The sequence below is a fragment of the Drosophila melanogaster genome, chromosome 2L (assembly GCF_000001215.4).
Source record: "Drosophila melanogaster chromosome 2L".
NCBI classification, from domain to species: Eukaryota; Metazoa; Arthropoda; class Insecta; order Diptera; family Drosophilidae; genus Drosophila; species Drosophila melanogaster.
In genome coordinates, this window is record NT_033779.5 from 9,437,236 (window position 1) to 9,465,052 (window position 27,817).

General features: G+C 39.5%; 2 protein-coding genes across 4 annotated transcripts; one reads left to right on the forward strand and one right to left on the reverse strand.

The window, feature by feature from the left end:
• The first annotated feature begins 233 nt into the window (after positions 1 to 233).
• On the forward strand, positions 234 to 26,949 carry numb. 3 transcript variants are annotated; one of them, NM_001273362.1, is made up of 5 exons: positions 12,595 to 13,146; positions 13,361 to 13,385; positions 22,812 to 23,133; positions 23,270 to 23,518; positions 23,703 to 26,949. In NM_001273362.1, the coding sequence occupies exons 3-5, from the start codon at positions 23,053 to 23,055 to the stop codon at positions 25,041 to 25,043; spliced, it is 1,671 nt and encodes a 556-aa protein (NP_001260291.1). In that variant the 5' UTR covers positions 12,595 to 13,146; positions 13,361 to 13,385; positions 22,812 to 23,052; the 3' UTR covers positions 25,044 to 26,949. The 3 variants fall into 3 exon arrangements, with proteins under 3 accessions (NP_723460.1, NP_001260291.1, NP_523523.2); NM_164855.2 differs by lacking the exons at positions 12,595 to 13,146; positions 13,361 to 13,385; positions 22,812 to 23,133 and adding exons at positions 234 to 724; positions 9,783 to 9,812 and having other exon boundaries at positions 23,703 to 25,888; NM_078799.3 differs by lacking the exon at positions 13,361 to 13,385 and having other exon boundaries at positions 23,703 to 25,888.
• Positions 2,776 to 3,505, reverse strand: CG33723 (uncharacterized protein; the record flags this gene model as incomplete). Its single annotated transcript, NM_001032064.1, has 4 exons — positions 2,776 to 2,931; positions 3,000 to 3,167; positions 3,231 to 3,386; positions 3,443 to 3,505. 4 exons carry the CDS (start codon positions 3,503 to 3,505, stop codon positions 2,776 to 2,778), a joined length of 543 nt encoding a protein of 180 aa, NP_001027235.1.
• Positions 26,950 to 27,817: the final 868 nt, after the last annotated feature.

Sequence of the window (27,817 nt, forward strand, 5' to 3'; positions counted from 1 at the left end):
CCTATAACGATTTTAAAATAGCAACTTTGCAATTAACCAGTAAACTTTTAATTAAGGGTAGCACAATTCCACAGAGTGGCAACGCCATGTCAGGGATGCAGGCTGGCGAACTGTCAATCACATGTCTTGAAATGTACCGTTATAAAGGGTGAATCTGTGCTCTCTCTCTCTATCTATCTCCCCAGCTCGCTCGCGCCTTTGAGGAGCTTGTGCTCCAAGCCGTTGGCGTTTCGGTTTGGTTCGTTTGGTTTTCAGTTCGCTTTCCAGCTCAGTCGCTGTCAGTCGCTCTGCGCGCTCTTTTCTCGACGGTCGTGTGTGTGCGTGCACGCGCGGGTGTGTGTTTGCGTGTGTGTGTGTGCGTCGTGGGCCATTTGTTTGGTGCCAATTTATTTGGCCGAAACTCCAATGCGAGTTGTTCGGAAAATTATGAATTGTGCTGGCCCAGAAACATGAGAAGCTTTGCGGCCCTGAAACACTGTAATTAAAACCTGCTGGATTCGGCCTCCCCACAAAAAAAATAAAAAGAAACAAAACCAAGTCTCCAACTTCACACTGTAAAGTTGTGTAATCAGTCCGACGAAACGGAGTTTCTCGCTTTGTTTGTTTTTCTCGGCTTTATTTTCGGCAACAACAAAAATATATTTTTAAATTGCTTTTAAGCTTTCGGAGTTTTGTGGAAAAAGCTTCACGCCAACTTCATAACTTGACAATTAAATCATCGCAGGTGAGTTCAAATAATAAATTTCACTCACGTTCATACATACATATATACATACAATATATACTACTTAATACTACGAAAGCTGAGCAAATAAGCGCTGCTCCAATTTTTTGGTGGGTCACTATAAAAAACAGACCTCAAAACACCAAATTATCGATTTTCTTTCGGGAGCTCCGTTTCTGGCGCTCTTTTTTTTATGTTATTCTGCGATTTTGTTCCTGCACGTGAACGTGTGTGCGTGATTGGCATGGTTGTGTGTGTATTTAATCAAGAACAGAAACTGTTTTCCTGCAGCTTACCGTTAGCCAAGCAGCCGCATTTGCATTTTGTCACATTGCCAAGGCAACGCGACCCAAACGCCATATGGTCGCGATCTGATACCCTATACCAATGCACTTAAGCTCGGCCATTTGCGAATACCCGTGGGATTGGCGACACTCTTATAGTGGATGTATTTTCATCTCAAGAGATCGACTATGCACAGTATAATATTGCAATATGCTACGAAAATGTTGGTTGGGTCAACTTTCTGGCACACTAAGGGGTACCTAAAGATTAACAATCATATGTATTTAAGTGTAAGGGTATTTAACAACCATGATTCAATGTGTGTTCCTAATTCATTTTATTTTCCTTCTTGATGTTTATGTTTGTTGGAATTGCGACGCTAGCATTATTGGGATTTCTTCTGTTTATTGTTCTTGCCTTATTTGTTTTTTCATTACTGGCACGCGTTTCAGTTTCATCGTTCTTTTTTGCATCCTTTGACCCCAATTGCAGTTCCGTCTTGTTTTGATCGCCAAACGAACTACATACATACCTCTTGAAATCGCTTTCGAACATTGATTTTAACGCATTACGCCCGTTCGTTAATAAATTATTGAAGTTATGACTTCAAAGAAGCGAGTTTATTTGCCAAATTTGGATATGCCCACGCTTCAAATTTGAATCAGCAGAAAAAAAACATGTTAATCGCCCTGTAGCGTTATATTTCGTCTGGAAAAGAACAAAGCAAATGCTCGAAAATCTAATTTTTTTTTGTATCTTTAACCCGAGGGCGTGGAAACCAAAATGTATCTGTGTACCTTAGTCACTTGCCTGTATTTGTGAGCGATGATTAATCATAATGATTTGTATTAAGACCCCTTAAACCACGCTGTCGGCAATTTCTGTTGGTAACAGTAAAGCTTCTTTCAGTTACTTGGTTTATGTTCATTTTGGCATTGGTTACTTTCGAAAAGCCTTTCGCAAATACAACGACTTTACCTCATATTAGTATAAACATACTTATACATGTACATACATATTTATTCATACAGATAAAGCATGGCCAATAACTTGCACTCGAAAATGTTAATTGAACCATGAAAAAGCGTATAAATTAGAACTTTGCAAATATACACCAAAAATGCGAATGAAAAAAAATCTGTCAATTAAAACTGCAAACTGGAATTTGTTATAAGAATATATAATTAACACTGTATGACTAAATGGCATCCAAAAAAGTGTGAAGTGAAGATCACGCAATTAAGTGTATGAAACAATTGAATAAGAAAAAACAAGCGCAATCAACATTTATTACTAAATGTCAAATATAATTTAAGATGGCAATTTTGTCGCATAACAAATTATTTGCTTATAGCCTTTCAGGCAACTTCAATTTGATTGGGGTAGGATTGAATGATTGAGTTTTTCATGACTTTAATTGAGGCAGTGAGATGTTAAGAAACTGGCAAAACGGGCAAAATGTTGATGAATTGGTTAACTCAGCTGCAATTGTATACATTAATAAATAAAACGCTATCATTAGTGGGAAATTATTTTATTTCCTAATAATTTTGTTATCAAATTTAATTAAATAATGTCCATTCATTATCTACTGATAATAATCAATCGTGTGGTGATGTGCTTATCTATCTGATTTGATAATACAATTATGTTAATAAATGGTGGCCCAATGAATACTGCAGCGCTGATGTTATTTTATTTGGCGGAGAACTAAATTTGAAATCATGAATAATAGTGACAGTCTATTAGTGTTAGTAACTTATAATTTAGAACAGAGTTATATACACTTGAATTACTCCGCAATAAATATCATTTAGCATCCAATGAGTCTCTAACATATAATCACCTTCCGGATAAGGGAGAATTTTCGTAACATGGTGATTAACCGTATCGGTGGAAACTTTTTCCACAATAATATCGTTCTAATGAGGGGCAGACATTTGAATTTTATTAATATAGGTATAACCATAAACCCTTTAAATATACATACATTATATGGACAGGAGTGGTTTAAGTTTGAATACTCCTTAATCATGTCAAAGAAATACTTTGCTACAGGATTTGCCTTTTGATGTTGGAAAAAATGGCAAGCATCTAGGGTTTTATTGTATAGAAACGGCCTGTAACCATTAAACCTTTTGTACAATCCAAAGTTGACCTAAAATGTTTATTATATTGTTAACTAGTAGGAAAAAGGTTTAAAAAAATATGTTATATTTACCCGTGCTTTGGTAATTGGCAGTTTGTGCAGTGAAACCTTTGTCGAAATATATTTATATGTTCGATTTATCGATTTCAGAGTGCATTGCGTAAATTCGGCAAAATCTTTGTTCACAGACCTACACTTCAAGTTCGTAAACTCCACTCGGGGTTTTATCTATAATATTCGGGGGTTTCAGATTTGTTATTTCATTATATATAATAGTTAATTACCTCTTTTACTATTAACATAAGCAACAGTAAAGAAACTAATAAAGTTAGCTTCGTGTACATCATGTTATATCGGTAGACTCTGACGAACTGAAATCTATTAGCTCAGGTAAAAATTTATGGTACATAAAATTGGATTTTTAAATTGATCGATCAGAGATATTTCGTTTTAATGGAATAATAATTAGAACTTTAGAGCAGCACAGAGAATGCTTACATTAGGGCTAAAAACGTGCGTAACTTAATTTAATTGTTAAAAAACGCCGAATAATATTAAAATGTATAAACATTTTATAGTCATAAACTTCGTTTTAAAATTTTTCGTACCATCACTTATCATTCCCACAAAAAGTTCTTTTGGTCACAGAATAAAATGTATTTGGTCGAGCAAAGACCCTGATTTTACTTCCAGCTTAGAACTGTTTGTCTAGAAATTTATCAAGATTTTGACGACGAATGACAGGCAGACAGGAAAAAGCTTCTTTGTCATGCGGCATGGTCGTAAATGTAATGGCATCTGCGAGATACAAAGATACATTCGCAGCGCGCGCATTACGTGCATAAATTTTACAGATGCGCCGCTATCCAAATGTCATATGTCATTGGTAATGCAGAAAGGCCTGATGTAATGGCAAATGTCAGCCAAGGATAGTGGAGCATAATACGATTGGCTATCGGATCGATATGCAAATGTTATTGTTAACCAGATGAAGTTGAATAATAATATCAAGAACATCCAATACGTTAAACATAATTTGTATCGTATTTCTTTCAACTGTAAAAAGTTCCCCGAACTAAGTGACCCAAAAGTTCTCAACTGCATGTTGCATCGACTTTTTAAAGCGGAAACTTAAAGTTAGCTTAACATTAATTAACTGCTCCCCAAGCATGACCGGAGTGACCCTTCCTTAACCATGTTCAGAGTACAGAACCAAATAAAATCAGTGCCCTGTCCCAGTGAAAAGGTAACCCAGTTGCATGGAGCACGATGAACTGCAATCCCCACTGAACGAAGGAAATGGGTAGCGACTGCAGTCGCAGCTCACTGAAGCATCAAACGACCAGAAGGTGACTTAAAGCTGCTACCCGGAGCCTTGAATCCACAACTTCCGATTCCACTCCACTCCACACTGCTCTACTCCACTCCATTCCATTCCGATCCGTCCCGCAATTGCATTCTGTGTGCGTGCCGGGAACGAGTACGAGTATCTTGCAGATACGTATACGTTCCTCCAGTGCTCCATGGTCATAAATGAGCAACCAAGCACGACCGCCTCGCGGCATCGACTGACATCCCACTTAAAGAGTGGATGTGCTCCACCCGTAAATCGCATCCACAGCCCTTCCCATCCCGCCACCAAAATATAAACCACGGATACACTCCCAAACATATATGTATATACCTTCGGTGACAAACGCCAAGTGTGCATAACTTTTAGTAGAGCATGAAAAATTAACTTTAATTCGATTGTAGGCAGTTCCCAGATGGCTCTTCGTCCATTATATCTACCGGCGACGACGACGAAGTGCCTGGGTGCAGTTTCGTTCGCCGGGCAATTAATGTGTGATAATTAAATTGTGATATCAGCTGAACAATTTACCAATTAAAGCAGCAAAGAGCTGCTGATGACGATGCTGGGCATGAAGAGCACTCGGCTAATAGGTGGCGATGCTCAAGATAAATTGCATGAAATACAGCATGAAGATTAAGAGAATAATGTATTTATTAAAACTTGAATATCCAAAAATAAACATAGAAAGTTACTATAAGTTTGAAATATTGTTGTATTAAATGTTCTCACGTTTCACATCATAAGCGGCAATCTAAAACCCTTAACACCTGACCTACCTCAAAGGATTGGGGGCCAAGGCAGAACACTTCTCACGTCCTTCCTGGATCGTAGAAACTCGCACTGAACTTCCTTTCCTATTTCGCCACTCTACACTCTAGTTTGTGATCCAGCTAATGAGCAATTTAGCAGGAGCACTCACATCCTCGACCGTCATCCTTTCGCTGCCAAAGAGGCAGCGAAGCGTTAAGGCAACTGTCTGGCGGGCAAGGATAATGCCACAGACACTTGAGCCGCGATGGGCTTAGGTCAAAAGGCAGTTCATGCGGCTATAAAGGTTGGTTCCCAGCCTGGAAAATTTGCATGTTTTGCACAATATCTCGAGCAACCCCCGGCGCCCAATCAGGGGGGATTACATTTTTGGTGGTGACTGCTTATGCTTTATGAGCAATTAATATGTCAGTTAGCGGCGGCTTGGACAGATTGATGGGGTTGTTGGCTCGAATCGAGTCGAAAACGAAAGCAAGCCGCAGCAATTAGATGGAGAAATGTCAACGGCAGGCACGAACTGCCAGTAACTTGGAAAGTTTTCCTTCATTTTCCTTCAGTGGCTCGTGCTCGGCACGTTTTTGCATGTTTTCCGGCGCACCCTCGCTGATTTTTCTGTGCCTGATCAGAACTGGACTGGACTGTTGGGTTAACAAGGACACTCCCTGCCATTTGTAGGCCGCCACGAGCGTGCGGCACATTATCCTTAAGCGTTGCCGCGCCAGACGCTTGTGTCTTTATGTCCCAGCTACAAGTGTATATGCTGAGAACAGCTTTTTCTCTGGCGAAAGGAAGGAGAGTAGAGAATTCGGAGGTGGTTTGCGAATCAGGACATGGCGCGTGTTCTGCCCAAAGTTCCCGTGGGAATTGCCAGAAATCTCATATCGTGGGCGTGCGAACAAATATCTGTACCTTGACTCACTTTGGTAAATGTCAATGTGGTTAAATAGGGTTGACTCGATTCAAGGCAAAGGTATTTTTCTTATTTTGATATTATTATTTTTGTTTCCAAAAATAACATTAAAAACCTTTTGCCTGTCTCAAAAACTCGAAGATTTTAGCCACAAACCAAAAAAAAAACTTACCTCAGCCAATAAGTTATACATATATCATCACTTACAAAACTTTTTCGAACTTTATCCAGGCAATCAATTTCAATCAATTCCACCTTATTCGTTACCTGCAGTCCTTGAGCTGAATTTAATTCCTGTTCCGTTCAATACCGAAAAAGCAATTCCAGAGATGAGAGGAAGTAAATTTAAAAGCCCAACACCCACACACCCAAGAGTATACAACATATACATACATTTGTATGTACGGATACGGAACACACTCGAGTCCAATCAACCCACAGGCAATAAGAAAAAATATAGAATTTCAGCAGTTCAGAGAAGAACTTTAATAGACATCCGGCTTTTATTATGCTTAGTCTTATTATTATCGTTTTCCCACCTTCAAGGTGTGTTCTCTGATGATGACGGAGAGGATGCGAAGCACCTCAAGTGCAATTGAAAAAGCCAAAACCGCACAGAGCCGACAATAATAAAAGCAATAATACCAACCAAAAGCAAGCGCAACAACAAATGAATGTACTATGTTGATATTTGCGTTGGCCAAGGAAACATCTTTGGCGTGGTCGTCGAAGTCTGATGGAAAACGTGGAGGAAAATCCACAAGACAGTAGAAGATAGAAGCTATGGCTTTCAGAACGAGGAGGACTGCGCCTCATTAAGCGCCCGACGGCGTTTGGTTTATGGTCACCAGCTAGATGGCGGATTAGCAATTGCACAACTATACTCGTGCCACTACTAAACTATACTATACTATATATACTATATGTTTGCTGTCGCTGGCACTTTTGCGGGGGTGTCGGTTTCGGCGTGGTCTAAAACAAGTTTAGGCGTTTCAATGTTCCTCATTAATCTTGTGGCATGCCCCACGAAAACAGAGAACACCAATCAACAGAAGTGCCACGCCTTGAGGTGGTGGCCCGACTTGGATACCATACCATTTTACTTATTGATTGACTCTTGCGGGGGCTTGAAATTTAGCACCATCCGTTGTATAATTGCTATGTGTAAATTTAGCGGATACACGTTGCGTTCCTTAACTGGAATAGGCAATAAGCCGATTATCTTTGATAGCAAATTAAACGTCAAACCAGGAAATGTAAGAAACAATTAGCTTACACATTCATTAAACAGTCGATTAATAAACAAAGTACCATTGCTATTGCTTTTAGTAACTTAAGACTTACAAATGGTCCGTTTCAGTTTAAGGAGACACTTTCTCTAATTTTTCCCCTTGAAAAGCGTCACTTTAAACAATTCCCCAGAATGCAAGTCTTCTGTCTGAAAATACACACAATTTGACATTCGACTGGCACTTTTCGCCCCTTTTCCCCAAATAAAAACGAATGTCTCGAGGGGGGGGGGGGGGGCTTGAGTGCAAACCAGAAAAAAAGCGAATTGCATTAATGCAATTTTAGCATCTGAAACCGTGCTGAGGAAAACTAAACGGGCACGTTCCAATTGGTGTCCGCGGTCGTCGTCAGCATTCTGTGTCTGCATCTGGATCTCCATATGCATCTGCATCTGCTTCCATCCAGTGAGTTCTGAGCCCCGAATGGAGCAGGGAGGATAATTGGACACCAGACATGGGAGCCCGGAGTCCACTGGAATCGTTCCAAATTGCCGGCGGATGACTCTCTGTCCATTTGCAGAGAAGAAAGAGTAAAAAAAGAAGAAAAAAAAAACGGAGGAGTATCTGATGAAGAAATGCTGTAAAATGGAATTGCATTACACACACTTTAGGTGCCACTTTGTGTGGCAATGCGTGGAGGGGTGGGGGGTAAATCTGAAGGCGAAGCCATGAAGTTGATGATGCGCCAACAAATTGGATGCGTGATGGCTAAGCGAGAGCTGAGCCACAATTGATATATTTATAGTTATGGCCAATAGGGACCCCCCTGTAACTTCATTTTACTTTCGACCAAATGGGCGAAAGTCAGCTTGCTTAATATTTCTCAAAAGCAATTGGATAAATCTTTTGTGCCTTAATGACCTTACATACAAATACCTGAGCTCTTCAACAGAAACGGAAAATTAATTAGCAGCCATGGGAATATCCGAGAAAAGTGCTCGGAATTTATTCGCGGCGAACTTAGTCTGAAATATTTTCACTGGCATTCTCAACTGGCTGTGCCCTAATTAAATTAAATTAAATTCCAATAAAATCATGTTTGGTTCACACGATGCTCAACCCTTCAAGGTTTCGGTGTCCTCTAATGCTGGTATTTATTCTATATTTTTATTGCAATCCTCTATTTATGGCCTCTAATCCGTTAAATGCTTTTTAATTGCATCTGCAACCTTATCCCGGGGACACTTGAAAATTTCAGTTCGCATCGGCAGGGAAAAGTGGGCGGGCTAGGGGCAGAAAATATAGTTTGAAAAGAGGGTGGTTGAGAGGGCGTGAGCAACCCCAGGCTAATTGGTTGGGCGTGAAATTTGTGAGTTTAATTTTTTAGGACTCGGTTAGCTGTCAACCCCTGAAAAATTAAGGACCCCTACAATTTGGCACTGTGGGAGACGAAATTGATAAAGAACCGAGATGCAATCAGCCAAAGTAAACCACTTTTTATCGGCTTAAAATAACATTGGTTAGAAAGTCCGCCAAAGCAAAAAAAAAAAATATCCATAAGATAAATAAGTAGGGTTACAATTAAACGAATTTAATTTTTAATTTTATGATGTCTTTAACCTAAAATAATATACTTGAGTAATGATGAGTGTGACAATAATGGTGTTTTTTGTTTTTTTCCATATATGTATGTATGTAGTATTATTTACTAAATTGTATCTTTAAAAATAAATGTATGGCAATAGGAAGAAGAATTTGATATACAAAATCTTTTTTAAACACAATTAATTCCTATAAGCGTACATACCTTGTGATACTTTATATCCTCAGTGCAATAACTTTAAATCACTTTAAGCTTCAGTTCATTCAACCGCAAGCCGAGCTTAGCATTAACAAAAAGCTCTTTCACCTGCCCGACAAAGCTTTTAAGCCCTCGAGCCACTCAAGTTTTGCGGCTCAGCTCGGCGACGTCTCAAGAACGTACTCAAGAAACGCTCATAAGCAATAGGCTAAAAGAACACATTTACTTGGCCAAACACATACATAGACATACACACATGCAGTTTTAAATTAAAAACAAATTGCGAACACGAGACAAAATATGTTAGAGCTGTCATGACCCTAATGACCGTGGGAACTTTTTTATAAACGTCACTGACATTGTCAGCTGAGTGCCCAAGTGTGAATGTGCATGCATTGGGTGTAAGCAGGCTCTTAAGTTTCTTTTAAGAGAGACTTGAGTTCAAGCATTGCCAGATTAAAAACATTTTTAAAATTTTGTAACGGAAACAGCAGCTTAAATAATAACTTTAATAACTGCTTTAATACTCTATTTATAATAAAGAATATTTTTTTCATTTCAGCTTTTTCAAGGCACCTTAAACTAATACAAGGTAAGCAATTTCAAATATTTTTTTCAACGAGAGAGAGAGAACGAAACAACAAACAAGTTTTTTTCCGTAATATATTTTTAACAATTTTTCCTAAACCCAAAATGGAATTAAATCATCACAGTTAATATACAAACCTTTAAAAAATCACAAAAACTAAATTACCTTGAATCTTGATTATCAAAACATTGGGTTAATCGATTATTCATCACCCCCTTCGAATTGTCGCAAAATTATTTCAATTATTGCCCAACAATTGATTTGTTAATCTTCTTGTCTGCAAATGGAAATCCTTAACAATTGACCCAGCAATTTGTATGAGTAATTGGCTTCTTAATCGCAATTACAGGCCAGATTGGGTTCAATTCGAGTGAATTGATTCGGTTTGGATTACTCATGCCAACGTATTAGACTGTGTTTGAGCGTATTTGTTGCCATTTGTTGTGAGCCTTTCATTGCGGCATTTTGCGCATTTTGATTGAAATTTTGATTAGGTTGCACATGTGGCTTTTGTCTGCCCCGCAGCTCCATTGACTGACATTGATTTCTCAGCTTATGGCCATTTCCCTATTTCTATGCTTCCCTATGCTTCTTCCGTTTTCCCCTTTCCCCCATTGTCTGGCATTATCTTTTGTCGGTTCATACCAGCGGAGCTGGAATTATTTGTCTGCGACGGGAGGTGGGTGGGTTGTCTGGGATCTGGGGTCTCCTCATTCAGTGCTAGCTGTTTTCATTATGGTTTATCTAAAAGTGTCGAGTAATGTCTGTAATGGCTTTAACACATTTAACACACGGAAAAAGGCATAACCGTCTTTAATTTTAACGTAATGGAGTCAAATGATAATGGACATAAGCTTTATATAACTAACATCTTCTCGTGTTTTGAGTAAATCAATTCATAAGTATGCACTTATTATGGTTAATTTTGATTTTATTACTTTTTGAATAACTTATCCCAAGCTCGAAAAAGTTTGAAAATTTTATGTCATCTTTTAATGAAATTTGGAAATATTTGTATTATTAAATGATAGCAATAAGAATTTACATTTTTTCTGAGTGCAAGTCTGCTTTTTTCATCAGTTGCAGCACTTTGTTTTTTCTGCATTTAAATTGCGATAATGTTGGCGCGATTGGGTGCCATGTGTAGGTAGCAATGGTTTGCTCCCAATAGTTTTGATACCATTCTTTTTACTACCTGATTTTATGGGCTACCTGGATTAAAGTCGCTGCTGCATTGCAATTTTTCGCACGTTTCATTGCTGAAAACTCTCTTATTATCTATATGTATGACTGTCTCACGCGCACATTTGGGTATTTATCTTTCGGAGTTATCTATGTTTCTCTTAGGGTACAATTTTCTCTTAAAGAGCGAACGACCTTGCATCGCGCGCTCTTTTGTTCTACGGTTTCGATCGATCATTTTGCCATTGTTGTCACGGAATTTAGGTTGGGCAACTAATTCAAATCGATAAGTTCAATACATTGATTACCGAGCCTTGATTATTGTTCAGTTAATCAGTTTTTATTCTTTTCATTTGTTTTGTATGTCCGTTGGGATTTCATAACCACCTAGCCATCTTTTGCATTTTGTTAATAGCTAAGTCTTTGGTAACTCTCTTTGATGACTCTCTTGAGTGCCATAATCATTTCCATTCAAACCAAACCACTCGCTCTTCATACTCCATGTGGAAAAAACTGGCAGCTGCAGAACCAACGAAACCAACTGGTTTTGAATGCCCTTCTATCACTTCAATGGGGTATCTCAAATCCTGATTTCGAAGACAAAAAAATTTTCGGGATTAGTAATTTTTATTACGCAAGTTTTTAAAGATAACATCCTTAAAACTTGTAATTTTTACACCCGTGCAAAATTCATAATTTATTTTACAAAGTTTCCAAGAATTTGAGCGCTGCTAAAGAAAGACGACTAAAGACAATTCCGAACTTTAAATCCAAGGCGTATGGGTTAGCGATAAATCTGAGAGCCAGAGATATTACAAAACAATAAGAGGACCTTTTTGAACTACCCGGCTTTGTAATTATCTTAGCACTGGCCCATTTGGGAAATTCCCAGAGTTAAATAATAAAATTGAGCTCGTGTTTTCCAAGAATTTTCTCAACTTATCCCAACCGCAAATCTTTTAAGCCACGGTCACCAAATCGCGATCTCTAAATGCAGCGCATCTGAGATTATACCTGGCCGAGATACCTTAAACGCCACTCTCGCTCGCTCAACTTCTGCTATCTCACTCCCACTCTTGAAAACCTACAAGCTGCAGAAACGCGTCGCAGTTTTATCATTATCACAACAAATACAAACGCAGCAGAGCGGAGGTGAGATGGAAGAAGCAAAACGACGTCGTCGTTGGTAGTAAATAAACACAATGGAACTGAGCAAATCCACAAACGTACTGGTGCACTGAAAAAATCACTTTAAAGTTTTAAGAGGACTTAACAACTTGTAATATAATAAATAAAATAAAACACTATGATAATAATGGCTTAATAGGTTGTATTAAAAGCGCGTAATAGAATAAGGCAATACCCTTTGATGACGACCTTTTCCAAATCGATAGAAAAGTAGTAAGATCACTCTTCCCTCAAAGTGATCTTAACACCACATTTAGTTGAAATCAGGGCCAATTTGTTCGATTTTTCTCAGTGCACACACACACAGGCCGAAACACCCTGTAACAGCTGTCGCTCTCTTCCGCTCTTTGCACGCTCGCACTCTTTCCTCTCGACTCAAACAGCGCTGAGCGTGCGGCCAGAGTCAGCCAGTACAGTAGAGCAATTTGAGCCGCCGCATCGAGCTAACCGCTTACCGCTTGCCGGACAAACGCGTTCCGTTTTCCCTCCGCTTCCATTCGCTTTCGGCCCACTGTCGTCGTCGGTTGTCCAAATGTCCGCGTAGGGATAGTGTAACCTTTTTCCAATTTCCGGGGGGGTCATAGTAAAAAAGTTAACACCTAAGTAGTCCAGGCCTTTTGGGCCAAGCCGATCCCAGCCATCCATTTACCGGGCACCGGGCTCTTAACACGGGGATCGTTTTAATCGGTGTCGCGTTGTCGTTATTTCGGTTTTTCGCGATTTTCCCCACATTCCGTGTGCTGTGTGCTGTGCGAGGTGTTCTTGGAATTAATAAATAGTTAAAACCGAAACGTTGGCAAAAATCCACTGAATGAGCAAGAAAGTTATATAAGGCCCGAACCGGATTTATTTATTAATTATACATACGAATGTGATCAAAACAAAAACAGACTGACAACAAAACTCGGCTTTTTGGAATATACCAAAAAAAGCAACTCAAATACAAACCGATCCCGATATATATATGGTAAATGTTTAAAACCAAAAAAAAAAAAAAAACAGTAACAACAGCCAAAGTTGAGCTTAACTTGAGCTTCGGATTTAAAGCCAAGTCAAAACGAGTTTATTGTGGTGCAAAATCAGATTTGCATATACATATGCAATTCTTTTACAGCTTTACGCTAGTTGTTGCTGCTTTGACATTTGTAAAAACATAATATTCATTTTTGTAATAATTCCAGTTTTTGACGTCTTCAATATGCATTGGTATAGAAAACTAAAAACAGCTGTTCAAACTATGTAACACTATACTAGACTTTGCTTCGCAATAAGCTAAAGTATTCAAAATACGTTTTGGGGCATTAATTTTAATAATCAGGGGGAGTATATCCATTAAGGTTATAGCGATACCAGTAATTTAGAATGAATTACCCAGCTAAAAAACTCAATAAATCTTTGCAGTTTGCACTTGAACATAGCAATTGTTGAGAGAGGGTTAACAAATGAAATATATAAACACAATTAGCAATTAGCTGATTTTGGCTGGATCACATGAACGCACATACATACATACGCACATACGTACATATATATCTAAAAAGTTACGATTGACTGGATTCTACTGGTCTCCAGTCTCTCACGTTTCCGAAGATGAATCATTTGGCATGACTACAACTCTTCGAATCGATCGTATATAAAGACTATTTAGACTATTTCAAATATAGTCCCACATTTCAGTTTAAAATCCAATGAATTTCTGCCGAAGCATGCACATATTCTTACCACAAACTCTTCTCCCAGCTCTTTTGTAAAGTTAATTTATTTTAATGTATACTGTGTGCCAAATTATTTGACTGTCAACTGCATAAATTACTGCGATAACAAACAAAACGAAGAAAAAAAAGAAAAGTGGCAAAGGCAAAATGGAAAATGGGGAAAATTTCCCATTGAAATGAGTAATGAATTGGTTTGGGGCGGCTGAGAACGAAACCAACCGAGAGTGGGTGAAAATATATTATAATAACAGTGTAATTAAATGCCAACTTGGCCCCCGCTTTCGCCAGAAGAGAGTTTTTTGCAGCCGCAAACTATGGGATACTTTTGCTTTGCATAATTATGCTGTTCAACTTGATTTACTCGGAATGTTCTTCAAGATCTTGAGTTTCCACCAAAAGGGCTCCCTGATTTATGCTGCACTTTTTTCTTTTTTTTTTGGTAGCAATGCTTTGCAGCCTGGTCAGATTATAAATCTCAGCAGTTCATAAAAACTTCAGGCAAAAAGCTCCAGCAAAAACCATTCAGAAACATTCCAAGAAAAGCCAGAAACACGAACGAAAAAAAAAACTGGTAACAAGCCGAGGAAAAAAGTAAGAACATAATGCTACCTGGGTGCAGTTGGACTTGAGTTAAGCCAACTCTGGGATGGTGGAGCCGCGTCGAATGGAACCGGTTTGGTGGCTGGCTGGCAGCCAGCCGACTCCAACTTTTCTCACATGCCTTTCGATTATGCCAAGTCGACTGCATTCTTCGAGACGCGGCTTTCGCTAAACGTTTGGCTAAGACCGAGCTCTCAGCTCTCAGCTCCAAGCTCCAGCGCCCCATCCTCGAGCTCCATCCCATCGCTCTGCAAGTTCAACACTCAGTCGAGGAGTTAGACCTCAACTTCAACTTCAACTTGATCGCTGCCTCGGCTGTGGCTGCATAAAACTTTAATTTCATGGAATTTCCTTTCTATTTTTATGCTGCAACGCCGATGATTAACAACAGCAGCAGCAGCCAGCCAGCCAACTGCCAACAAAGAGAGACGTTGGACAAGTCAAGAACACGGGAACAAGTCCAAGACCAAGTCTAACTCCAAGTCATGGCTGCCAGCTAGAACTTCAACTTCTGGGCCATTAACTTAGCTCTGGAGACGGGACACAGCGGGCATGTGGCACCTGGCATTCTACATCTAAGGCAGGAAATTAAAAATGCAAAAAATTGGATAATTATGCATGTAAACGTTTTGTCATTAAGTTGATACTTAAATGCTGCGTCGATTAACAGGCAGATTTTAATAGAAAATAACGCTATTAAATCGGCCTAGAAGACACGGGGATTCCTTTAGGTGTCCCCACTTGTATTTCTTTTATAAAAACCACTTGCAATTGCTTTGAAAGTCTGCAAAAAATTACAATTATGAACCTTAAAGGGTATTAGAGAGTTTGTAACTTTTTGTTTATACTTGGCATTTTTCTTGCCTGCCAATAGCTAACTAGCCGTAAAGCTGAACAGCAAACATTTCGCATTAATGCCAAAAACTTTTCTCGCCTCTCGAAGACCCGACTAAGTCGACACGCCAACTTGGTAATAACTTGGCCTTGGCTTGGCTAAGTTGGCCAAAGCCGCAGCGCCTTAAGAATGTCAAAGGGCATGCTTGGATATGATTACGAGAATTTCCGTTCCTAGCTCCTTTTTTATTGCCTTTAATGAGCCAGTTCAATTTCCGGTCTGTCAGCTGGTTGTGCGCTGATAAAGGATTAATCTTATATAGAAACTATAGTTTGTCAAATTGTGTATGTAATTACTTTAGCTCTGATATAAAATTCTATTGAAATAGAACGTTTATTTACCTATGCCAAATTCTTATATGTAACCCAAATACCGTGACACACCTGTTCGCCTGGCTTATTAGGCAAATAGGGGACTATTTGCGCCAGTATTACTGCGCCCCCACAAAAAACACTAGGATGGCTTCTTTTGGCAAGTATATGGGTTGTTTGTTTAGTTTCCTATCGATTATTTTCATTGGGTATTTGCACTGCCTACTTTTGGGCGCCTGGCACCCGGAAATTGCTAAACCAATTGGCCAACAGCTGTTTTGTGTGATGTCTATTTGCCTGGCGTCGACAGAAGACGAGCGTTGACAATTGGAACAGAGAAAACTAACGTGGTTACACTTTTGTGCGCCATAAAATTGATTTGACTCTCCTCCTCCTTCCCCCTTTTGACGACGAAACTATGACAATCAGAGCAGAGAATGCCACTGGAAAATAGCGGGAGACAACCGTTTGGAAAATCGTCAGGCTTGGCTGACTTTCCATCGCCTCGAATTTTGGACCACTTTGCCTCCGCGACGACCTTTGCCGCCATAAATCGGTTGGATAATCGTCTAAACTTAGCAGTTATCTAAACATAGTTGCTGGTGATGTCACGTAACTTTCCACAAAACTTGTAAGCAAACAAATTCTCCTGTTGTTTTGCTTATCGCAAAGTCACATTTTGAAAAATCCCTTTCCCATTTTAAAACTGTCAGATAAAAAAGAGCTCTTTAGCCAGTTTTACGTTTGCTTCTGTCTGGGAAAGAAAAATATTACATCTTGTGTACTTTGATTACACGACGTTTGCTGGAGATCAACATTTGGATAAATACTTAGGAAATTAAACTACTAGTGCCTTTAAAAATCTTGTTTTGTAATCTAATATATTTTTCTGTCACATCGAAGCATTTGTATCAAGTTTCCAGGGTCATTACAAATTCAGTATAAGGATTGAATAAATTCAAATAAGCTTTGGTTTGGCTATTGTCTTAGGAATTTGTTTTCAACGCATTATACATTCTTGTGCATATTAAATTAGTTCTTAGTATTCCCCAGTGATTTTCCTCTACGATTTTCCCTCGCTTTATGAGTTATGAATGCGTAATGGTAAATGTGCCTTGGATGAATGATTGGTTGTTGAAAATTTCTCTGTGTTTCTCACCTTTGGTCTTCATTTCTTCATTGAATTGCATATTTTAATGGCTATAACGTGTCGCACGGCTCGGAAACAGGTTCCCCGAAAAATTCGGTTAACTTTTGTTAAGTTTGCCACAGCGCGTTGAGTCATTGAAATATTTATTTGCATAATGAGTGTAAACAGAAAGCTTGTAAGCGTGGTTCGCAGAAACAAAATCGTACGCTCACAAAAGTGGCTAAAGTCGAATGTAATTACCGTCGCATCTGCCGGCTGGCGAGCAAACAAAGGATAACAAGGATCTTCGATCGTCCTGTTGAGACACGAACCAAACGATTCCGTTTACCTGGAAATTCGGAAATCGTAGCAAATCGAAGTCACTATGCTGAGAACAGACGGCGGCATGTGCGCGAGTCCGAGTACCCACTTAACCAGAGAATCCTTCGAGAATCCTTCGCCACGTGCACCGAGCCATATGGCAGGATCCTGGTAAAAGGTGCGAAAGAGACAGAAAGCCGAACAACAACTGCCGGCAGGGGCTGCATTCGTTTCAAACGACAGATGCAAACTATTTCGAAGTTGTTCGAATTGTGACCCGCTTGCATGTCTCGTGTTCGCCAGGACAGAACACTTCTTATAAGGTATATTATGTATGGATGTATGGATGGTACATATACTACCTACCTCCACTCCACAAACTCACATGTGTATAGCTCGCAGGCGTGCCTATTGTTTTTATTTTTTCTGTGCCTGCATTTCTACTTCCGTTCGTCGGGTTTTTGAGGTTTCTCTCAAGTGTTTTTGTGCTGGAAATGCTCGTATTGGAGTTTGTTTTGTTAAAGGATGTGGTGGAACAGTTAGGATTGTATGTATACATATTCCACATATCGATTTCCCAATTTCATGTACTCTGATAAGGATAAACTTGTACATAAATGCACTTTTAGAGATGCATTTCTGTCTTTCTTTTTTATTAACAATAATAATAGAATTTGTACCAGACAGTCGCATTTATTTTCTAATATTTGCATCCTGCCAGCATCCCTAGTCACCTTTTTTTTTCTCACACTTACCTTTTCCCACACCCCCCGCCAATTTTTCGATAATTCCCATATAGAACCATATATGGCAGACACATAATGGTCAGATCAACGCCCAATTGACAGCTAATAATTATGCGCAGCATACCCTAGTATTTTGCTCAATGGCAGGAACCCCTGCGCCCGACGACGCCGCTGTGCAATTAGAACCCTGCCTGCCTGCATAGGACATGGGTGCATAGGAATTCCCTCCCCCCAATCTTCTAGTGCTTTAACATTTTAGGGGTGCATTTGGGTCAGCGTGTGAAATACCTTTGCATCCGTGCGTAAAGTAACCCAAGCTAGCGATCGAGATCGAAGAATCCTTCATGCGAAATCCCACGGAGTTCAAGAAACTCTTTTATTCTAGCAATTATTTCTTACCCTTTCTTGGCTTCTATACCCATTGTCATTGTTTTTGGATTTATGTACGAGAAGATGTTGCTGAGTTTGAACAGCTAAATTGCGTCACCGGAAAAAAAAAATCGCATGCTTCCCTTAAGAATCCACAAGTATTCGCCAGATGCTGTGCGATCTTTTGTTGCTGTCTCATTATTTCCGTTTAAACCATTTTTCGGCTTTTTGGCTGCGAATTCTTTGCGCACTTCCTTTAAAGTAACCAAACAAACCGGGCAAAAAGCAATGCTAGCTGTTTTCTCTAAAGATTTATTATCCGGTGAACTTTTTAGGTTGCCCAGATGTTTGGCTGCCTTAATACTTCTCCACTTTTCCCCAGCGGTGCTGCTTGCTGGGGGCTTCAGATACTATTTAGAAAAGCTCATTGGAATTAACTTATATGACTCCATAGGGGCTAACCTGCAATTTATGTGGGCTAAGTAAGATGCGACAAATTTTATTGCTGGCCAAAGTTTAGCGCTTGGGTTCAAATTAGAAAAATAAAGATGGATTTTGATATTTGCAGTATTTAAAATAGTAATTAGATAGTATGATAGTGTATGTTCATATATTTCATTTATTAATTTATCATTATTAATGTTAATCACAAACATAAATATTCACAAAATCCTTTGGAAATCTACCTGGACAAATTTGATACGCAATTTCCGCTCACAAAATCCTTGAAGTCATGCCTCATTGCACCTTATTGTGGTGGCTAATTGAAGTCATTATCGTTCAGCTCCCGCTACCCATAAAAAATGTAAAATACACGAACGCTTAATTTCTCCTTTAAATATTCACACAAAACGTTGGCTGATATATTTCAAATTTATTTCACAAAAAAAAAACGAAGAGTTCCCACGACCACCGACACAAGGAAGAGCATTAAAAATTATAAATTCCTGCAGTTGAGGGCAACCCTCGAAGGACGAGGATGCGGATGGAGGACCAAGGGGCAGAGGAACTCGATGGTGGTTGATAAGACCCCTAGCCAAGCCAAACAAAAAAAAAAGAAGGACTGCAGACAGACAGAAGCGTATGGCGGGAATAATTATAATTTTATATCAAGTACTAGCAAAAAAAAAAAAAACAAGAAAGGAAGCCATTAAACATGTATCCTTTTTTGACCATCACTTCGGCGTGTGAAATTTTCAAAACGCATCACACAATGTTAGTTTTTACACTGACGTTCTCAACTAAGGGAAACCATTGAAGTGATGATAATAGATGGTAAAAACTTTAAAACTTAGCTATTAAAGAAAGCTGTACTTCAAAATGTGGATGGTTTTGATTCCTACTAAGAAAACGCTATCAGAGTTAAAAAAGCCCACTTCACAGTAACTTTACTCCACTTTACTTTGTACAGAACTAAAAAATCCAATTATAATTTTAATTCCGGCACGTATGTATCTTGCCTGCATTTCGATTTATTCCCTCCTTATAATGATGACATCAAACATCCGAGTGCCATCAGACATATCCTGAAAGATCCATAACTGTGATGAATGCAAGTTAAGCCTATGTACATTTCGGCACAGATAGATGGCACTGTCGATGATGGGAAATGGGCTGTCCAGTTGCCTGAAAGGACTAAACTTTTGTTAAAGGATTACCGAGGTGTCATACTCCAAAAGGCTAGACTGTTGGAAAAGTCATTGGCACTCTGAGCGAAATGCAACAAGTGTCGATGCCCTTTTGAGGGCAGATTGAATTAAAATTGAATTTCATTTACCGATCTCCCACTCTAGATCGAGACTTGATTGTGGTTATGCAATACAAATTACTATATGAGCTCCGAGCACACAGATACAGTTCATATATTCACCGATATACAAAAGTGTCATTGACTGCGCTGGTTTTTGTCATGCCAGGGTTAATTGTTTAATGCTAAATTAAAAACAAACTGGAAAAAATCGCCATGTTCTAGCTCGGCATTTCGTCACCAAGTTAATAAAGACAACCAGCCAGCCATGTGGCGAATGATTTACAATGCTATCTGCTGTCCACGGGGCATGGCTTTCATGAAAGAAAGAGTTTAATGAATTAATTACGCTGGGTGTCATCGCAGGCACAACCCTGAAGAATGGTCAAAGGTCAACGAAGTGGCAGACAAAAATTAACTTGTGCTGGGTATAATTATTCACCAACTAGCCACCAACTAAAGAGTAAAGTCAGTTACATTTCAAAGGAGTTATTATTCATTAACTCCATTCGTTCGAGCTAACTTCTTTTCCGCAAATAATAATTGTTTACTGTAGCCATGGAAAATACCCCGTCTAGTTCACCATATTAATTACCATATCACAAAGAGAAAATAAATATGTTCGTATCGAGCAAACATTGATAACGAACAAATATATCTCCCCATACTTTATATTATTTTTTTTCATTTTTATCAAAGCAAACTGCAGTCGGATCTGATTCTCTGGCAAACACGTACACAGATTTTACGGCTGGAACCTGTTTCGTGCCTCGATTATTGGTTGAATGAACCCTTTCCGGATGGTGCCCCACACCCCGGTGTCCAAATCGTTGTACAAAATGCTATAGCCAGTCGATTGTTGTCATTTCTGAAATCATGTTTACTTTTAGTGCGTGATTTGGATTTTATTTTTGTCGTTTTCTGCCCATCTCGCCATAAGATGGCTTACGCATTTCATGAATCATAGATGATACTAAACTTTCGGTCAAGTTTACTTCGGCTTTTATGGGATTTTAAAGTGGTTAGTTTGAGAGAATTGACGAAATTTATAGGTCAATTTTTTTTCATTTTACGAATATTTACCATTGCCAATTTGCCAATTTTATGAAAACAAATTCAACTAAATGTTCAGTTCGGCAGCCAAAATGTCGCCTACTGGCCAATGAATTTATTCAGTTTTATTGTTATTGGGTTTGCCCTCAGAACTTTTAAGCCAAATGTCAAGAGCATTTGTAAATCATTTTCTTCTACCCACCACAACATCATATTTTCTTAAAAGCCTCTGACCCACTTAAAAAATGCTTTAAATGCTTTTTATGTTCACAATTCGATTAGCGTCGATGGGAAAAATGCAGTCAAACAGCATCCCAGCGGAAAAGTCAACGCCCTTCTTCAAAAGTCTTCTAATGAAGCCGGAAAAGCAAAAGCCATATCACAAACCAAAGCCCAAGCAAAGCTACAAATTGTGGGATCATGATGGTGTGGTCACCAAGTAACCAAGAACCGAACTTCTGGCCTTCGGGAGTAAATAAAATGTTCAAACTGGTTTCGTAACATTTACCGTTAACGGCTTTAAGTGGCCAAGAAGAAAGTCAAGTTGCAACGGAATTCCGAATTGTACTTTAAATGTTCTGCTCAAATTTTATCACTCGACAATCGTCGAATCACAAATAAGTTGGACAAATAAGACCAATTAGCCTGAGTAACCTGACACTGTGCAAGTTGGTCAATTAACATGACCAGGCTAATGGTCGAAGAACGTGAGATGTCTGGCTGAAACGTGGAAAACCATTGGGAAAATGCTGTGGTGGGTAGGAATTGTGGTTGAATTCATTTTATATGACAACTCTGGCCTTCGGGTTCTCAGAGATCTAAATATGCAAACGAAATGTGGACAGCGTACAGATTATACCATTATTTAGTTCACACAAATATTGGATAATAATTTAAAGAGTTAACAAAAATACGTTGGGTAACGTTATTTGTGTGGTCTTATCAAGCGCCCACTTCAAAGCGTTTATTAAAAAAGAAAAAATATCGCTGCTAGACAACCATAAATATTGCTCGTAAAATCTACATTTTTGATATTCCTCGAAGGAACTCAAGTCGGACGCATTATTTCTTGTGAAAAGCAAAGCAAAATATACACAGTTTTGTTATGATTTTGCGATAATTGCAGACGCTTAGTTTATCAACAGTTTACCGCAATACGAGGCATGTGATAAAGTCACAAAAATGTCAGCCCGTGTCACCGCAGCGCTGGGAAAACAAAAGCCTCGGGCGAAGTCAAAGCAAATAAATTCTAAAAGTCAGCAAAAAACAAAAAAAAAAAAGAAAGAAATATGAAAAATTAAATATGTGTGTAAACAATTACGTGAGACACCCGACTGGCCACGCCCACCGCCCACAGCTGCCCACACGATGCGATAAGCGATTGGAGGCCGTTGGCATTAATTGCTCCTCCCGACTTCAGTTCTAGTTCGGGCCAAGCTGTGGAGGTTGGCTGGCATTATCTGTACGTGGTCGCCAAAAAAAAGCTCTTAATGGATCGTATTTATTGGTGGGGGGAAAATACAAATTATGTACTATTCGGAGGGCACTCTTGATCTCGACTCAATGACAATATCGAGGGGGCGTTGTATCAAAAACCTGAAAAGCCGATAAACCAAAGTGCTTTCATGTGTCGATTGCGATAAGGAGGGGTGTGAATCATGCATATTGAAGACGTCAGCACTGATAACGCTACGTAGCCCCCCACACAAGAAACTATAACATCAACACTCTTTACACATTTTCCAGATCGCGCCCATCAATTTAATTTAATCAAAAGCAGTTACTCAAATTCAATGAACAAATAAATTTGCGCAGCCCAACAAGCCAATAAACGGATCAATAAACCGAAATACAATACACGATTTCCGCTAACATCTGGCAACGCTGTCCGTTGGCAGCTTGTAACGGTTATTCACGACAATTTACTCACGCCCCGAACGAGTGCAGCGAAACCAGCGAGTGCGAGCGAGAGGGCTAGCGAACAGGCATGGGAAACTCCTCGTCACACACGCACGAACCACTCGAGCGCGGCTTCACACGCGGAAAATTCGGTGATGTTAAAAATGGGGTAGGTTTTAGATACGATCCGCAGTTCCACAGAGGGTTGAATTGCAACAAACCGCACTTGTTTCGATCTCTCTCTCTCTCTTTCTCGTTTAATATGTTACATAACTAATGACTGATAATGTATCCTTATCCCATAGAAATCCGCTTCCTTCCGGTTTAGCAAGAAATCGCCGAAGAAAATGGATCGTCTGCGTCGCTCCTTTCGCGATTCCTTTAGGCGTCGCAAGGATCGCGTTCCCGAATCCTCGAAGCCGCATCAATGGCAGGCGGACGAGGAGGCCGTGCGATCGGCCACCTGCTCCTTTTCCGTCAAGTATCTGGGATGTGTCGAGGTCTTTGAATCGCGCGGCATGCAGGTCTGCGAGGAGGCACTCAAGGTCTTGAGGGTAAGTGCTTAAAAGCATATATTAAGGATGAACTTGAGGCTTAAGAAGATGAAGAACTGACTCTAAAGAAATAATATTTAATACATATGTTGTTAGTTACTTATCTTTTATTTCCTCGCGTCCTTCGTTATCCTTCATCTAGATTAAACCAATTACTAATTTATTGTTTTTTTTTTATATTTAGCAATCCCGTCGTCGTCCTGTCCGCGGATTACTTCATGTCAGCGGAGACGGCCTGCGAGTGGTGGACGACGAGACCAAGGGCCTGATAGTGGACCAGACCATCGAGAAGGTCAGCTTCTGTGCACCGGATCGCAATCACGAACGCGGCTTCAGCTACATATGCCGGGATGGAACCACTCGTCGCTGGATGTGTCACGGCTTCCTGGCGTGCAAGGACTCCGGCGAGCGATTGTCCCATGCCGTTGGCTGTGCTTTTGCCGTTTGTCTGGAGCGAAAGCAGCGACGCGACAAGGAGTGCGGCGTGACAATGACCTTCGACACGAAGAACTCGACCTTCACGCGGACCGGATCCTTCCGTCAGCAGACGTTGACGGAGCGTCTGGCAATGGCCACAGTGGGCACAAATGAGCGGAGCGTAGATGGGCCGGGATCAGCAATGCCGGGTCCTCCGGCGGCCACCGTCAAGCCTTTCAATCCCTTCGCCATCGAACGGCCCCATGCCACGCCCAACATGCTGGAGCGTCAGAGTTCGTTCCGTTTGAGCACGATTGGCAGTCAGTCGCCGTTCAAGCGCCAGATGTCACTGCGCATCAACGATCTTCCGTCCAATGCCGATCGTCAGAGGGCCTTCCTGACCGCCGCCGCTGGCAATCCAATGCAGACGCCACTGCGAAGTGTTTCTCCCATTGCCGAGGTCTCGCCGGCCAAGTCTGCTGGAGCGGATCCGTTGTCAGCTGCCGCTGTAGCCGCCGATTCTGTGAGCCAACTGTGTCAGGAGCTCAGCCAGGGTCTCTCGCTCTTGACCCAGACAGACGCCCTATTAGCCGCCGGCGAGGATCTAAACTTCAACAACAATCGCAGCATTAATCAGAACATCATTGCCGCCGAGAAGCAGGTGCAACATGTACACTCATATGCCCCGCCGACGGCACAAGTGACGCCTCGAGTGGCCAGCACCACGCCCACATATCAGACGCTCCATTCGCAGTCGCCCTCGCGATCGGAGCAGAGCATCGAAACCTCGACGGAACTGCCCAATGCCGAGCAATGGCTGGGTCATGTGGTGCGCAGTACGTCTCCGGCAGCACCGAAGCGGCCCACTTATTTGGCCAACGTTGGCCGAGCTCAGACACTGGCCAGTGGCACTGGCGCTGCAGTTGGAGGCGGTGGCCCAGACGATCCATTTGACGCCGAGTGGGTGGCCAATGTGGCAGCGGCCAAGCAATTGTCGCCAGACTTGCCAATCCCGAGCACTGCGCGCTCGCCTCTGGCCAGGCACAGCACCAATCCGTTCATCTCACCGCCCAAGGCGCCGGCGCAGTCATTCCAGGTGCAGCTCTAGGCAGCGATTGCGGGGTCACCAGGGGGACAAAGTGTGGTTCGCTTGAAAAAAACGTAACTTAGTTTAAAGTTCAGGGGCAGGATCGGGCCAAACAGAGAATCGAACAAAGATGGTTAGATGGATGGCTGGATCGGATGGAGGTTATCAGAGATACTTAACGCAAACATAACTAATGTTGAATATGCATATATAGAAAACATAAACTACAGTTACTCACACGCAAAACGCATCAAGTACAGTAAATAAATCCATCAATGGCGCTTAGCACTAGGCCAAAACTTAAATTGCTTCGAGTAAAATAAATCATCAGTTCGTAAGAGATCTTATACCGAATTTCAGTCTTATAAGCGGTTTTGAGTATGCAACTAGGAATTAAAGTTCTACGACATGTAATTTTTAAAAGACTTGAGTCATACTTCGATCATTCTTCCCATACTAAAAGACCGTTTCCATTGACTAGACTGATACTGGGGAAGATCCCTTAGTCACTCAACAATTGACCAAGCTACCAAGTTACCCACGAAAGTCCACCATAAAGTAAACAACAAAACAAAAACAAATGGCACCCTCTAAGCTTAAATGCAAACTCTGTATTATACTTTGGTAATGCCCTTCCACTACTTGTTGATTGATCCCACTAAGAATAATGATTAGATACATAAATATGTATGTTGATATATAGGAAGCTCTATGTCATAGAGCCGATTATTATTTTATCAGTGTCAGTTTTGCGGTACACCGTTTTTATATCAAATCTTTTATTATTTAACTTAATTTTTAAATCTGTACAAAATGTATTATACTTAAATTATAAATATAATTTAAAAATAAACAAAACGGAAACGTAAAAACTTCAAGTTATTTAAACATAGAAATCAAGCAGCTAAACGCAATGCAACTAAGACGATATAGAAATATTGAAATAAATAAAGTTATATAGAAACATATTGCATATATTATAAAAGACGAAGCCAAATTCGGCAAACAGAAATACATTCGATTTGTGCGCTTCTGACATGTATTTGTTTTATTTTTGCGGAATATTTTTTAACACATCCCAATATATTCTAAAGGAATACAAAATCACGTAACCAATGCACCAAATGTTACCTAATGTTTATAGGCTGATTATTTAAACCCTAGATAGTATCAACTAGAAAAAAAAATCCATTCATTGTTCCTAAGAAGAATTAGGAGTCAAGTGAATCGCACTCATCAGTATTTAAATAAAGCGTAGCTACATATATCAACAGATCGACTTAACTCAAACCTATGCAAAGGTTTTGTATATATGTATAAAAAGCGAGTCGCTCTGAATGATTTATCAATTGATTTGCCTTGCAAACTGTCACCTGGCTTTTTTGGAAATCTAACTAAGTTTTATCTACAAAATCAGAAATTTTCTATGAATTTACACGAGCACTAATGTAACATAAGGACGACTTAAAAACAAATATCAATTTGAAAGGATCTTATTTTGTCTCAATATTACATAAATTGGTATGGAAGAAAAATAATATATATATATATTAGTTACTTATATATATATATATACATATAGTAAATCATTATATTCCTTTGAATAGTTTCCCACCTCGATCATTTTTAAACATTCATGATGCATTTTTTGGGGTTTTCACATAATTATTTGTATTAAGGCACTAATATAAATCCTGACATTTGAAAATAGTCGTAGTAGGAGAAGGCCTTATGACGAGGAGACAAAAATCTAAATAAAGCCACACAAATAATTGTCACATAAACACCTTATATAGTAAAAAACATATCGTTTCGTTTGACGTTTAGTAAAATTGACATGCAAAGAGAATGTTATATATATATATGCCACATATTATCTGAGATATTATGCTTATTTATTTACAAAAATGTCGGTTGAATGGTAGCTATTGGAAATTCAAATATTGTGAAGCATTGATCATTCATTTGAAAGTTAAATAAACGGTATGAAAATACATAAATAGTCAATGCAAGTAATTGTTGCAGCCAACTTGTTTTATGATTCATAATATGTGGGCCACACTCAAATTTTATGCACGATTTGCAGCAAATTGAGCATCCATTGGCTGCCGAGGAAAGCGAGAAAACAGGACCTCACGCATCACGTGAAATCGAAACTAAAGGGATAAATCGACCCGTAATCGGTCCCGTTTTTGTCCCCGTACGTTGTTACTAATAGCAATAAAATATTATTTTACATCAATTTTTTACACCATTTTATAATATAAGTATTAATTGCATTTGAAACATCCAGTTCAGTTCGAACTTAGAATCCGCTCTTCAGATTTGGATTTCAGAAATTTTACCGTCAATGTAATGTAAGATACATGTAATATGAATGTATACACTAAGTATAGTGTAAGATTACAGTAAAATTTTCTACAGCGAAATTTCTAATATTTTTCGACCATAGCTTCGAAAATGGTGTCCCTTGCAAAATGGTTTTCGAATGATAGAATTTTGCATTTCATTACTTGACTTATATTTATAGCATATAAGAATGTTTATATACTAATGTATATTATAGTGTTTTTGCCATAAAAGTCTTGCAATTTCATTTCAGCTGCCAAATGATAGATGGCTCTAAGAAGTTTTATGGAGTTTAGTGAAATACGAAACATGACAAGTCCGAAACAAACGTGCAGTTCAAAAAAATTTGTTCACATTTATTTGAGATATTTTGGAGTACATTGAATGCAGTTGGCTGAAACTGTGATTCATTTGCGTATTCATAAATTGTATAAGTGCAGGTTCTG

Bases quoted from the DNA above. Each gene is read 5' to 3' on its own strand.
- numb (NM_001273362.1), top strand. From the start codon at position 23,053: ATGGGAAACTCCTCGTCACACACGCACGAACCACTCGAGCGCGGCTTC. The intron at 23,134-23,269 runs GTAGGTTTTAGA...CTTATCCCATAG, and splicing joins TCGGTGATGTTAAAAATGGG to AAATCCGCTTCCTTCCGGTT. The intron at 23,519-23,702 runs GTAAGTGCTTAA...TTTTATATTTAG, and splicing joins AGGCACTCAAGGTCTTGAGG to CAATCCCGTCGTCGTCCTGT.